General features: G+C 32.3%; 2 protein-coding genes and 1 long non-coding RNA gene across 6 annotated transcripts; 2 read left to right on the forward strand and 1 right to left on the reverse strand.

Annotated features, from left to right (window-relative positions):
* Positions 1-272: 272 nt before the first annotated feature.
* On the reverse strand, positions 273-3,475 carry LOC111011633 (uncharacterized). 3 transcript variants are annotated; one of them, XR_015788398.1, is made up of 5 exons: positions 3,115-3,475; positions 2,585-2,823; positions 2,116-2,500; positions 1,497-1,650; positions 273-1,372 (listed from the first exon to the last, which is right to left on the reverse strand). It is a non-coding gene; the product is annotated as an uncharacterized LOC111011633 (long non-coding RNA). The 3 variants fall into 3 exon arrangements; XR_015788399.1 differs by having other exon boundaries at positions 1,497-1,638; positions 2,585-2,846; positions 3,115-3,470; XR_015788397.1 differs by having other exon boundaries at positions 1,497-1,638; positions 3,115-3,464.
* LOC111011631 (pectinesterase-like) lies at positions 694-2,919 on the forward strand. The gene is made up of 2 exons (XM_022285483.2): positions 694-1,558; positions 2,136-2,919. The coding sequence occupies exons 1-2, from the start codon at positions 694-696 to the stop codon at positions 2,825-2,827; spliced, it is 1,557 nt and encodes a 518-aa protein (XP_022141175.2). The 3' UTR covers positions 2,828-2,919.
* Positions 3,476-11,131: 7,656 nt separating the features above from the next.
* LOC111011643 (NAC domain-containing protein 7) lies at positions 11,132-14,838 on the forward strand. 2 transcript variants are annotated; one of them, XM_088119218.1, is made up of 6 exons: positions 11,132-11,556; positions 11,655-11,727; positions 12,508-12,632; positions 13,298-13,472; positions 13,576-13,851; positions 14,123-14,838. In XM_088119218.1, the coding sequence occupies exons 4-6, from the start codon at positions 13,313-13,315 to the stop codon at positions 14,731-14,733; spliced, it is 1,047 nt and encodes a 348-aa protein (XP_087975344.1). In that variant the 5' UTR covers positions 11,132-11,556; positions 11,655-11,727; positions 12,508-12,632; positions 13,298-13,312; the 3' UTR covers positions 14,734-14,838. The 2 variants fall into 2 exon arrangements, with proteins under 2 accessions (XP_087975344.1, XP_087975345.1); XM_088119219.1 differs by having other exon boundaries at positions 12,525-12,632.

Genomic DNA, 14,838 nt, shown 5'->3' on the forward strand with positions numbered 1-14,838 from the left:
CTAAATAAAGTACCATCAAATCTTTCTATCAGATCAGACGTTGGATCGAGTTTTACCATGCGTAGACAACCAAGACTCACCATTTTGTGTTCCACACGTGAATTTTATTTACATGATAGCATTACAAAAATTACCACATCACAGTTCTTATTTCAAAAAAAAAAAAAAAAAAAAAAAAGTTCACATTCCAATAAAATCCAGTTTCAACGACATTTTTAGTAACAGATTAAAAAATTCTAATAGAACCTTTCAAACAATGTGGCGATGGCATATGACAGGCAATGGCATTTGACAAATTATCACACGCCTATTTAAAATTTCCCTCTTTCTTAGAGGATCCGTAAGCAATCTCTGTTATGTTAGTCATTGTCAACTCAATATATACAACTTTTCTCAAAATAATAATAATAAGAAATAAATAAACTCAATATAGACAACTGATTGCATGAAGCTCAAGACAATTAAATTATTCATCTCTCACTCGTCTTTTATGTAGAAAGGAGGATAAATGATTGGCACATGGAGGACAGAAGATTTGGAGTTTGATTATTCAAACTGTGAGGTATTGTTTTCTCTATGTTCAAACCCAGCCAACCTGTCTCTCCATTTCATCCTAATTTGGCTCTCCTTCCCTATATAACCAAACCTGAAGTAGCTTGCTTAGCCTCATCAAAGCAAGAACCTGCTCTTCTAATGGAGAAGAGTTTTGGGGTGTTGTTTTTTCTTCTCTTCTTTTCACTCTCTTCTCCAGCCTTCTCCAAGCATGCCTCTAATGGCATAGATTGGTGGTGCAGCAAAACCACGTACCCTGAGACCTGCAAGTATTTCTTCAACCATGGCAGCAATGCTGCTCCCAAAGATATGTCTGAGTTCAAGAAAATGGTGACCAAATTCGCCATGGAGAGAGCTTTGAGAGCCGAGAGCCATGCTAAGGGTGTTGGTTCCAAGTGCCGAAATGAGAAGGAAAAGGCTGCTTGGGCTGATTGCTTGGAGCTCTACCAAAACACCATCCTTCAGCTCAACCACACTCTAGATTCCTCCTCTAAATGTACTGAGTTTGATATCCAAACCTGGCTCAGTACCGCCCTAACCAACCTTGAAACGTGCTACACCGGGTTTGCTGAGTTTAATGTTTCGGACCATGTATTGCCGCTGATCATGTCGAACAATGTCACAAAGCTGATAAGCAACAGCTTGGCGATTAACAATGCTTCAGCTTGGCCGGGGAAAGAGACTTATAAAGAGGGTTTTCCAAGTTGGCTTTTAGGTGGCGACAGGAGGCTACTGCAGTCATCTTCAGTAAAGACAGACCTTGTCGTGGCTCAGGACGGATCCGGTGACCATAGGACAGTTGGAGCGGCTCTAGAGGCAGCTGCAAAAAGGAAGACAGGTGGAAGATTTGTTATACATGTAAAGAGAGGGGTTTACGAAGAAAACCTCGAGATAGGAAATAAGATGAAGAATATAATGCTCGTCGGAGATGGAATGAGATTTACCATCATTACTGGTAGTCGAAGTGTTAGAGGAGGCTCCACCACTTTCCATTCTGCTACTGTTGGTAAGTCCCTCTCCCTCTCTTTGTGTTGACTGTTTATAAGGTCATTTACCTCCATTTCAACAACATTTGAATCGGTAAACCTGTAGATTTTACTAATTCCAAGTCCATCAACCCTATTAGCAGATTTGTCATCAAGAAAGTAAACACTAGACAAAATTTCTTGCGCCCCAAAACATGATACTTTGAATTTTCTCCCACAGCCCATTTCCAAACAAAAATATTAGTTTTCAAAGGTAGAGTCATCTGTGATCAACATCTTTGTCAAGATCTCAATATAAAAAATGAAAAATTGTCCATGGCATTTCATCATAAATGCATCATCGAAGTATACAAGAAATGACCATCAAATGTCAATTAATTATATGCATTTCACATGTTCTAAAAAAATTTATATCAAGAAAATGTGAGATCAAATTCACCTCTTTCATTTTGTTTTTTCATAAAACTCCTCCAAATTCACCTCTTTCATTTGGTTTTTCCATAAAACTCCTCAAATATATGAATTTTTTCATAAGACCAATCATGTGAAAAGTATCCGATTAAAATGAGATACTTACTTGTCTTCTATGATAATTAGCGGTGACTGGTGAAGGATTTATAGCTCGTGGTATCACATTCCGAAACACTGCTGGTCCTGAAAACCATCAAGCAGTTGCTCTCCGATCTGGCGCTGATTTTTCTGTCTTCTACCGCTGTGGCTTTGAAGGGTATCAGGATACCCTCTATGTCCATTCACAGAGACAATTCTATAAAGAGTGTTATATTTATGGCACGGTAGATTTTATATTCGGCAATGCTGCAGTTGTTCTACAGAACTGCATGATTTATGCAAGGAGGCCAATGAATGGTCAGAAGAATGCAGTCACTGCTCAAGGACGGACTGATCCAAACCAAAATACTGGCATTTCGATCCACAACTCGCGTGTCATGGCCACAGATGACCTAAAACAAGTGGAGAGCACAGTGAAAACCTACTTGGGAAGGCCGTGGAAGGAGTATTCTCGAACAGTTTTCATGCAAACTTACCTCGATAGTTTGGTTGATCCAGCAGGTTGGTTGGAGTGGGATGGTGAATTTGCACTGAATACTTTATATTATGGAGAGTATAAGAACATGGGTCCTGGTTCATCAACAAGCCAGAGAGTGAAGTGGAGGGGTTACCACATTGTAACCAATTCAACAGAGGCATCAAAGTTCACCGTTCAAAATTTCATTGCAGGGCAGTCATGGCTGCCAGGCACAGAAGTCCCATTTACTCCTGGACTCTAAAAGAAAGATTTTCCTCATTCTTCCCGCAAAATAAACGTAGCCAAATCATTTAATTCTTTAATGTGTATGCAATTTTAGAAATTCAAAGTTGAGCCATAATCTCAAACAAAAAAAAATTATAAGGAGTTTAATGCCATCCAAAAATTCAGGATATTTATACAAAGATGACTGCAACAGCTCTAAAACCCTCTTTCTTACAACGAATCAATCCCCAAATAAATCACAGAAATTCATGAAAAACCATGCATTGGATCAGGAAATTAAAAAATCGGAAGAAATAAACATACGGAGCTCCAGGATTCGGGAAGGAGGTGGGATGTGAAAGAACGACGAGCCGACGAACGGATGAGCATGACGCCATCGAAGAACCATTTGGAGCTATGTGACGCAGACAGTTACACTGTATCTCAAACTCTGTATGTGATGTGTGTTGTGCAGTAAATGAGAGCTGGTTTAGAGCTGGTAATTGGAGGATACCAAATTGACGACGATATGATAAACCCTGTAGAAACCATAATTTGAAGGCGAAAGTCTAGTAGGAAGAAGGAGAATTCAGAACCGCTCGGATTTTTGGGGTTTCGGAATCCATGGAAGCACCTCTAGCAAGAGTGAGCGAGCGTGTCTCAGAGAAGAACTGGGAGCTTGATTTCGAGCCCAAAGCAAATTGGTCCGGATAGGAAAATGGAGCAAGCCCAATGGGCTATTCTGATCTTCGGTATCCAAATTGTAGTTTAAAACAAAGCCCAATGGGCCCACCTAAAACAAAAACTTATTGGGCCAACTGCATAATGGAGATCCAAGATTATAAAAGTGATTGTTAAATATAAATAAAATTTTGTTTAATAACACAAAACTGATCATAACATAAAAGTAAATTTAGTCTCATTTGTGGACAAGAAATATTGTCATTGTCATTACTTGGAATTCCAACGCAATTAATAATATTGATGACGTCATAAATAAGGGAACCACAACTACAAAATGGGCATAATATGTAAAATTGATTATGTAATTTTCTAATGATTTAAGATATTAGCACTTTTGAAAGCTTTGTTTGGTTCTGGATTATGATTCATAAAATCGCAATTATAATTGGTATTATGATTTTGAAGGTGACCTATAAACCAAAATGTAATCATTTGATCTCTCTATTTATGTCATTATTTTAACTTTAGGTAACAAATCCCATTTCATTAATTTGACAGCAACTATATATTAGATTTGGATTAACTTAATTGTCTACCTCATTAATTACTTCAAAAGTCAACACTATTGATTTTATTTATAAATTTCAATTTTATTAATTGACATCTACATATATTTTTTATCTAATAAAAAATATTTTTAGATATGTCATCACGTTTTTTTATATATAGCATATTGTATGATTTTTTAAAACATAATAGGTAAATATTTTTTAAAAAATATAATATATAAAAGTGAAGATTCATATTTTATATTTAAGTACTAATACTTTCTCTAAGTTAATTTATAGTTTACATTTTTTATTTTTTAAATTTAAAAATGTGCTCATGTCACTTTTTTTTAGTGATAGATATATTTTTTTTAAGAAGAGTTGGTAAATTGTCCTCTCTTTTTCTCTCTCCATATCTCAATAATATTTTTTTCTCTCCTTATGGCAACAATATTTTAATGTTTGTACTCAAGAAAATAATATTTTAATGTAATTCATTTGCTTTAAAAAAAAAAAGAATAAAAAATTGCATAGAAGGGCCTATCACCGTATACTGTACTCTTAGTTTGAGTATTCCATACTCATAAAATACATACTTTCCTATATTTATACTCTTCCTTTTTTTTAATTTCCCAAATTACCCCTATCACGTCACTCGAGTTTTATAAATTAAAATCAATCTGTATTGGCTTATTATTTAGCACGGCATAATTTGATAATTATAAATGTTAAATAAATTGCAGGATAATAAAGACGCTATTTTGAAATTATAGTTTGATTGGCTTCACCGAATTCATGAAATTATCTTCTTAAATTAGAATTTTTTTAAAATAAAATAATTTTCTTAGTTAAAAATGTCAAATTTTAGTTTAATAACATTGAAAAATTAAATCATCTAAATACTAATGTTATTGTTTGACTTGAATTGAGCACTAATTATTGGTCTAAATAAACTTTTAGATCCTATTATAATTAACTTGATTGAATATTTTTGTTTGAAATTACTACACACCTAAAAAGGAATGTTGAGTAAATATATATGACTTGTATATTTTAACTAAATTTTGCAATCTAATAATTAGACTGTGATAAATCTTCTAAACATTTTTATTAGTACGTGTTAGGATAATAAAGATAAATTTTTAAGTGAACGAGGATTAACGTGCAAATAAAAAGTTTGGAAGACAATAAGGAAAAATGTTTGATTTATAAGTTGAGTTTATATACAAATTTGAGACATTATTACCTTTTTTTAGTCCCAAACTACGAAATACTAATTTCATGAACCCACTTAAATTTTGGACTTGTCTCTTAGACTACACATTAATCTTTTAAAACATAAATTATATGAACGAATCATACTTTTATAAATTGATTCATTCCTCCACGTTATCTAATATGAGAATATTCAAACCAAAACTAATAACCACAAATCATATATTATGAATTTAAGTTCATATATCCATTCACCACAAAGCCACAACAAAATACAAAATCAGGAGAGATTGTTTGTACATGTGGATGGAACCTTGTTAATCTTGTAGGAGCAAAAGTTGAGAAAAGGAGTCTCACGTGAACATAAAGGAGAAAAACTAACTGGTATTATCGAACCACGTAGACCAAAATATATATTTTAGAAGTATATAAGAATCGCTAAGAAAATCATTGATAGTTGAATTAGTTGCGTATTAGTTTTCTATCTGTCATTTTATGTTATATTGGTTGCGTATATTGTTAACTTAAATCACTTTAGCAGTGGGTCTATATAACTCGTTGTCTTCTTTGTCTATAATTATCGACTTAATGAAAATTTCTTTTATGAACATTTCCCGAGCTCTCCTATTATCTTTTATAATTTAATTGGGAGTAATATGAATAAAAGTTAAAAATACATAGAGATTTAAAAGTGTATAAATAAAAAAATACATAAACCAAAATATAATTTAAATCTTTATATATTTTTTTACTTAATTTAACAGCTGAAAAAATTGCATAATTTATTTTAAAAAAGGGAAAAAATAAAAAAAAATTGCATAGTTTTTAAAACGTCGAGGAGGAGGAGGATGATGATGATGGGCGGAAAATAGGTGATGTCATGGTGGGTCCGAAAGAGTATTGGAGAAGTTGAATTCCTATTGGTGGAGGGCAAATTCAGCCATCCAAGAGATGCCACGTCAGAAAAAGGCCCGCCCGAAATGTCATGCACGGAAACTCATGATGCTCATAGCTCTCATCATTTGTACCGTGGGACCGTCCCCATTAGATCGCAACCCCACGCTACCCAAAAAGTCCGTTTTGTACTTGGGTCATTTTTTATTGTGTTTTTTTTCTCTCTTTCTTTCTAATATTATTTGTTCATAAGTGTGATATGATAATTAATTGATTCAAATCCTTTTCTATTTTAATTAAATATTTTGCTAACTTTTTAAACTTCAAATTTACTTTCATTAAACAAGTTATTCCCTACTCTTTTATTTTTATTTTTATTTTTAACCAGAAATATCAAATCATTTTTATCATTTTTTATTAATAATTTCAAATAAACCACATGCCAATACAAACAAAATTTAGAAGGGATAACCAGGCCTAATTAATATATATTTTGTGTTAGCTTAAACCCTCAAGCTTCCTTTGCACTTGCTTATGTTAGTATACTATTGATTATAGTTTATATTGAAATATTACCATTGTATGTCAGATAGGAAAATATTAATTTCAAATTTAAACTTGACAATGTGTATTAATTTGAACCCTTACCATGTGTTGTAATTTTTATTGGATAGATTTTCATTTGAAAGTTGAAAAAAAATTTCTTTGTGTGTCAAGTGATAAAATTTTTTTATATGAAATAATCAATGGAATTAAAAAAAAAAACCGACAGTAAAGTTGTAAAACGACATTAGAATTGGCCTTTTTAACTTAAAAAAAGTGCTAAAAATAAAAATATAAATATAAAATATAGGTGGGAGGAAAACCCACCTGGGCAAACAAAATTTTTTTTATTATGTAAAATACTATATTATATTTAAGTAAAATTTAGGGAGACACATGCCCTGATTTCAACTAAACTTTCCTAATGACACGTTAGTAGTAAATATAAGTGTTAAGTTATTAGTCCAGTCACTAAATTTTTATAGCCTTGTTGAAATAGTTATAAATTTTAAAAAGTGTTTTAATTCTATATAATTCATATATAATTTACAGACCTAGAAGATGGAGAATTGAATGGGAAAAGGAAAATTTAAAGATGAACTATCTGCTATTTTACATATTTTTTAACTGGGGGAAAGGAAAAAAAAAAAAAGAAAAAGAAAAAGGAAATCCCACGTGTTGAGGGATTGATTAAAAAGGTAGGGACAGGAGGCAGAGAATGGGACCCAGCAGTTGAGAATGAGACAACAAACGTTTGGCGGGTCCCGCAAGAAGAGGCCATGTGGCGGACCCCGCAGGCGGAACCACACAGAACCCAAGTTGCGAGCTCAATGATAATGGCTAGCCCACGCCGGACCCAGTGCCGCCACGTACAGCCCCACGCCATCATTCTCTTCTCTCCTACTGGGTCCCACATTCCACAATCCAATTTCCAAAACTCGGCGCCCCCCCAGCCGTCGGCTCAAGCCAACCCCCCATTATACAAATTCTCCCAATAAAAACTCTTTTACTTTATTTTAGTTTTAATTTATTCATTATAATCTTAAAATTTTCATTATCTTCCTTGCATTTTAATTAAAGTTCACCCGATGCTAAGTCTTATGATATGAAACTTTTATCTTAATAATTTGTAAGATTTTAAAGTTTTATTTTGAGTCAGAATAGTCTAATAAGGAGTAAAGACTAGAATTAATTCTATTTGATCTATGTTACTATCCTTAAAGATATAAAGATCGAATCTTCAATTTTAAGAGAAAAAGTATATATCAATTACTAAGGGACTATACTTATTTTTGTTTATGTTACTATCATTAATGCTACCATAAATAACTTATCACATTCATTTTCATTAGTGATATGGATCTACGATAGGTATAAATTAAAGAATATTCAGAATATTGAAAATTTTAAAGGTGTGTCATTATATTAAATTTAAGGTTAAAAATTAAATTAATTATGATATTAGGAAAATGTAATTTTATTCGTTGGGCATATATACCATATCTTAAGTCGATATATTATATTCTTTATGAAAATAATCAAGCATTTATTTATTTATTATTATTATTCTTTTGAAATAAAATGTGGCTTGAATAATACTAGATTTGTTTCACTTTTATTATTTTAAACAAAGTTATAAAATATAGTGTTTTTGAGATTTATCAAGAAAACTAGGGATCTATTAATTATTTTAATGAAAAATATTCAATAAATTATTTAAATAAAGTTAGGATTGAACAAATTATATACAAACGTTAAAATTATACCTTTTTCTTTTTGAGTAATGAAGATTGAATCTTCAATCTTGAAATACGGTGGTAGGTAAATTATAATCTACTCGATTATATTTAGATTGAACTATTGTGAATAACTTAAAATTAGTGTTTCTCATGTTTAAGTAATATTTAAAAATCCAAAACAAAATAAATCAAAAGAAAATGAAATTCTACTTAAAAAAAATGAAAAATGAAAAATTCCAAAATTAGTCTTCAGAGACATATTTTTACTGAATATATGTTTAAAAAATAGCTCTTCTTGATATTGTATAAGTCTTATAGAGCACATGTTACATTTCAAATTATAAAGTTATATTTTATAATTTTAAAAAATGCATTTTACTTTAGGTACAACTAATAATTGTGACTACAAAAATTAATTAACTGTGTTTCTGTTATATCAAATATTAAATTTTGGAGAAACCAATAAAAGTTTCATTATATTATTATAAACACTTTTAAAAAAATATTATATTATTATAAACCAATATTTTAAGTCAACATTATTTTCCTTGATTGGTTAAAATTTCTCTTCATGAATGGGGAGATCAATTATGAGACATCTTGAATCATATTAACTTACTCATATATGCTTCTAAACCGTTCTGTAAAATCACCTTTAATAATTTAGGATGTTACTTGGAATATCTTTTGTTTTTTAAGAATTGAACTTTATATATATAATATATATTTGCAGGATTTTGCTAGGATTTAAGATGATATATATATATATATTTTTATAACAGGATTTAAGAATGTTTTTTAGAGTGGTTTACACAATATGATATAATAAGAAAGAAATGTGGGCAAACCCATGCTTTTATTTATTTGTTTTAAATATAATTGTCAAAAGGGTCTTAATTCCTGAAATAGTAAAACTAAAACCATATCAGTAATATTCAATATGCAGCAATAGTAACACAAAAAGTGCTTACTTACATTTTTAGTAAAATGTACAAGCTTTACCTGCATAATTGGGTACTGAAAATTTCTGTCAAGTATATTTTACCAATATTATTTAAAGGTTTCATCTCTACCACTTTTTTTTTTTTTTTGAAATAAGACTAGGCCACTTATATTATTATAAATCCATTTAGGTCTCGATGTGAAACCTTAACATATGTAATTAATAATAATGAAATAAAGAACTCTATTTGCTCCAAAGTACATTAGAAAGTTGTAAAATACATGACATGCACTTGAGTAAGGTAGTGGTGAAAACTATGACAAAAAATATAGTTGACTTCATAGTTAACTGTCTCGATGCGAATATGTGAGCTTAGCTTAGCGGTAATTAACATCGAATCAAAAAGTAATTATGAGTTCAAATAATTTCTCTACTCCCACTCGTTGTACTAAATAAAAAGTCTCCATACTCAACTTAGATAATATTATGAGTTCCGACTAAGAAATCGAGCTCGTATATGATAATAAATAACATACTATTCATTAAGCATGTATGCACATTTTGAAACTTAATATCATATCAAGAGTTGAACATAAAAAAATTATATATAATTAAAAAATAAACATTATAATAAAGTAAAATGATAGTTTTAACTGAAAATGAAAATGGTTAGAGATTTTGCAGTGATGAGACATAATTGAAAGAGACCCCATTGCGTTACATTACTCATTTGAAACTAGAAAGCTGTGGGAAGACAAAGTAATCAATGAGACCACCTTAAAGCCAATGAAACTCCATAGGAACAGAACAGGCAATGCCCAATGAGCCTCTCATATATATTTCTCCCTTTGGTTGAGGCCTCACCACCGCCTTCATCATCACACCATCTCACCACAGGTTCATTGCAGTTGAGACTCGAACAAGATGGTGGGGGAAAAAATGGTAGGGACTAGGAAATGAACATTTGGGCCATTTGGGGCCACCATATTATATTCCACATTGGGAGGGGGCGTCTATTTTCTTCTCGATTATCTTTGTTAAGAATGAATAAACCACCACCCAGTCCATAAGCTTAAACTTTGGATAAATTTGATTCATTTATGAGTATCTCAACATTTTTTTATTATGTTAACCAATTATATGTTAAGTTTAGGTTTGAAAGAGTGTGTTTGAGATGCGAAGACATAGAAAGCATTTTAATACGTTTTTAAAATTTTCAGTGTCCACAGAGAAAAAATTATTGCATGAGACAAATTTTCAATAGCTATTAGATACAAATTCGAAAAATGTCTTGTGTAGTTTATTTCTCATTATTGATCCAAACTGTGTGAAACTACTCAATCGCAGCCTACATTGATTTCTTCCGAGACTGAGCTTGAGTTTTGAGATCAGTTCTAGAACTACAAAATATACTTTTAACCCACTTTTTAAAAAGAAAGTACTTGGCTTGACTTATAAACAGTACTATGAGGATTAAACCTTGTCAACTTGTTGGTTTTTTATAAAACTTCGCTGTTTTTACGTTTCTCTTTCTTAATTGTTAAATATTTAATGACGGTAAGTACAAGATTCTTCATTTCAAAAAGTTAAAAATATTTTCCCCAAAAGTCATCTTAAGCGCACCATAATTGCTATGGCAAACTAAACAACTTCGAGGCTGCAGATCACAGGTTGGCTGTTCCATTACGTCACTACAAAAGAAGAAAAGAAAGAAAAAGAAAAAACCCTAACTTTAAATAAGATGATGATGATCTGGTTTTGGTGGGAGGGAGGAGAAGGGGTTTTTAAGATTGCATATTTGGTCTGTGCCGTGAAGTCTTCTCCTGACTTCCCACAGCAGCTTCATTTTCCCTCTGTCTCTGTATTAAAACCAAAAATACCCAAAAAAAAAAGGAAAACAATTTCTTCCTCTCTCTGAGTTGGGTCTTTTTCAGAAGACAGAGAGCTTTCTTTCCTTAATTCTCTCTCTGATCTCCCACAAGATCACCACAGCCTTCACCACCAATTCAGCTCTCTTCTGAAAACGAAACCCTTTTTAATTCCACTGATCTCATCTCATTTTTTCTGGGTTTTCTTTTTTTCTTTTTTGCTTCCTATTTAACCCTACTTCTTCCCCCCATTAATTCTTCCACTCCCCCAAGATCTGATCCGACAAGTCCTACTGCCACTACCTCTTCAATTCCCGAGAAGAGAATAAACTGTCTGTGTTTTGTTTTTGTTTTTGTTTCTTGTGTTGTTTTCTTGTCGGATATTATGGGTTTCTTTTTCTTGGACTTAACAATCTGTCTATCATTGCAGAAACCAGCTCCTTCCATCTCTGGGTTTCACGGAAAAAGAAAAAGCTAACATTTTTCTTCCTTTTTCTTACCTTGTGAGCTCTCTCTCTCTCTATTTTGAAGTGGGGATAATTAGGGTTGTTACTTTATTTCATCTTTTTTTTTCTTTTTCTTTTTTGTCGTCTGGGTATCATTAATTACCAACTTTGATTGACTTTGAGGGTATAAGAAAGTCAATTTGAAAGTTCAATTTTGTTCTTTTTTCATTTGGTTTGATTTGGGAAGGTTTCTTTAATCTTCTCGTTTACTACTTTTGAAACACATGTTAGAGAAGATTCGTAGAAAGGTTTTGGATGATTGATTGGCAGCCAAGAAAAATCAAGAGCCTAGTTATAAGCTTTTTTTTTTTTTTTTTTTAAGGCCAATGAGATGAATTTCCATTATTACAATTTACTTTAATGATAACAGTGGGTATGGTGTGTTTATATGTGTTATACATAACTACTTGATCTCCTAAATGGGGTTTCACTTGACATTAATGCAAAGATGTATGCTAATCCAAAAATGTAGCTTATGATTTGGTTGATCTTAGATATACCTAAATATAAATGTGAACAACATCAAATAATTCTTTTGAATATTTGCTATGAAATTACTTCAATTTCTCAATTTAATTATTAGTTACTTCAAACTATAAAATTATGTGAATAATGTTTCATTCTCTATTTGTTTAGAGTGGATCATTCAAAAATATTATTGTTTTTATATATTTCCATAACAGAAAAACCCTATCTTAAAAATACAATATAATGTTGTTTGCTAATTATGATTTTTTTTTAATTTTCTGGAATTGATCCCGTGCGGGCTTATGCTAGTAAATTCCTATAACCAGAACCTGTTACCTAAGACTGAGCAATACGTGACCAGCGTAGGGCTCAACCTTGAAACTTAAGGTTGGTGGTTCATCAAGAGTGCCCCAAGCATTTACCACTGATCCCAGGTGACTACTTCGTAATTATGAATTATGCTTATATACTTCTTTTGTTATATCTTTTCTACTTCCTCCATGATCCATGCTTGCTAATTTCCTTGGTTGTATTTTTCCTATTTAAATTTGATGGAATGCACCAACCTTGCATCACATGGGGCAATTTTTCCATGTTCTTCTTAGTTATTATTATTTTTTTTTGAACTCATTGTGTCAATGATAGTACATAAATGTTTTTAACTAATAGATATTGATATGAATTAATTTGAAAGTAATCATGCAAACAATTTAGGAGAAATTAAAGTGAAACATAATGTTAAGCTCCCTCATTAAGTGAATTATACTTTGGCTTGAAAGTTCCTCATGAGTTTTCCATTTAACTATCGATTAGAAAAATGATATAATTAAATTGTTTTAAGCTCGTGGAGAAAGTGAAACATTAATGCTAAGATTCCTTATTAAAATAATATGATTTTGGAAAGCACTTAGGATGCTCATCCATCTTTTGTTGACCATTATTAAAATTTTAGTAGGAATGAAATGGGAAAAATTGATATTTTTTCAATTTTTCAAAACTGTCAAATTTTTACTGGTTGGTGTAAGCACAAAGAAAGGTGCTAACTGGTAAACATCCAAGTATTGTTAATGATTTTGATCCTCAAAAATGATAATTTCAGGACTCGCTTTATAGAATGAACACATTCTTACACGTTCCTCCGGGTTTTCGATTCCACCCAACGGATGAGGAACTGGTGGATTACTACCTTAGGAAAAAGATTTCTTCAAGGAGGATCGACTTGGATGTCATTAAAGATGTAGACCTTTACAAAATTGAACCATGGGATCTCCAAGGTATTATCATATCACATATAAATAGCATGATATGATCTTTAAACAATTTAATTAATTATCTGAGCTGCCATTTCTGATCTTCATTTGTTCATCAATATAATAGAGATATGTAGTCTGGGGACAGAGGATCAAAATGAATGGTACTTTTTCAGCCACAAGGATAAGAAGTATCCGACAGGAACTCGAACAAATAGGGCAACTGCAGCTGGATTTTGGAAAGCAACTGGCAGAGACAAGGCCATCTATTCGAAGCATGACTTGATTGGTATGAGAAAGACCTTAGTCTTCTACAAAGGTCGAGCCCCGAACGGGCAGAAGTCGGATTGGATCATGCATGAATATAGACTCGAAACTGATGAAAATGGCGCTCCACAGGCAAGTTCATCCAACTTTCTTTGAGATTATTTCACTGTTTCAATGCATTTGATACACCAATACTATCCGTTAAGGTATCTGAACTAGCTTAAATTTATCATAATACATCAACATAAAGCGCTTTTCTACCGATTAGTTTAACATGGTATCAAAGCAGGAGAGGTCCTTATATGTGTTCAAACCATTGTAATATTAATGTTTACCAATATAATCGATTAGCTTAAGTTTTTGTGTTGATGGGTGATTTAACACTACTAATTATGGTGTGTAGGAAGAAGGGTGGGTGGTATGCAGGGTGTTCAAGAAGAGAATAGCCACAGTAAGGAGAATGAACGAGCACGAATCGCCATGTTGGTACGATGAACCGATGTCGTTTATGCCCAACTTGGACTCACCAAACCAAAGCTCACACTCCAATTTTATTCCTCACCATGTTTCCAGCTTCCCATGCAAGAAAGAGGTAGATTTGGGCTACCAACAACCTCACCCTCAAGACCATTTCCTCCACTTACCCCTTTTGGAGAGCCAAAAGTTGCTCCAATCAGTCACCAACACCTCAGCATTTGCCCTAGACATCAACCTCCAAGCCTCCAACTTCCAACCGTCAGCTCAAAAACAACAAAACATGGACCAAAATTTGCTGTTTTTGTTCGAAAACAACAACAACAACAATGAACAAACAATGGAGGATCAGCTCACAGATTGGCGTGTGTTTGATAAGTATGTTGCTTCGCAGCTCAGCCACGAGAATGCTTCCAAGGAAATTAACAGCTACTCGTCAGATGCTCCAAATGTTGCAGTCAGACATTCGGACAAGCAAGAACTTATGGTTCCAGATAATGCTCCAACATCTACTTCAAGTTGTCAAATTGAGCTGTGGAAGTGAGACCACTTATTATTATTATTATTTTTTTTATAATGGTTATTACTTGATATTATATAATAATTAATAGAATATTATTAGAGTTCAAAAGGGTTAAATTTGAAGTCA

The sequence above is a fragment of the Momordica charantia genome, assembly GCF_013281855.1.
Source record: "Momordica charantia cultivar OHB3-1 chromosome 10 unlocalized genomic scaffold, Mcharantia_2.0 BLBB01000010.1, whole genome shotgun sequence".
Taxonomy (NCBI): Eukaryota; Viridiplantae; Streptophyta; class Magnoliopsida; order Cucurbitales; family Cucurbitaceae; genus Momordica; species Momordica charantia.

Coding starts and splice junctions, on each gene's coding strand:
- LOC111011631 (XM_022285483.2), top strand. CDS start 694: ATGGAGAAGAGTTTTGGGGTGTTGTTTTTTCTTCTCTTCTTTTCACTC. Junction 1,559..2,135: donor TTTCCATTCTGCTACTGTTG/GTAAGTCCCTCT, acceptor TATGATAATTAG/CGGTGACTGGTGAAGGATTT.
- LOC111011643 (XM_088119218.1), top strand. CDS start 13,313: ATGAACACATTCTTACACGTTCCTCCGGGTTTTCGATTCCACCCAACG. Junction 13,473..13,575: donor TGAACCATGGGATCTCCAAG/GTATTATCATAT, acceptor TCAATATAATAG/AGATATGTAGTCTGGGGACA. Junction 13,852..14,122: donor AAATGGCGCTCCACAGGCAA/GTTCATCCAACT, acceptor GTGTGTAGGAAG/AAGGGTGGGTGGTATGCAGG.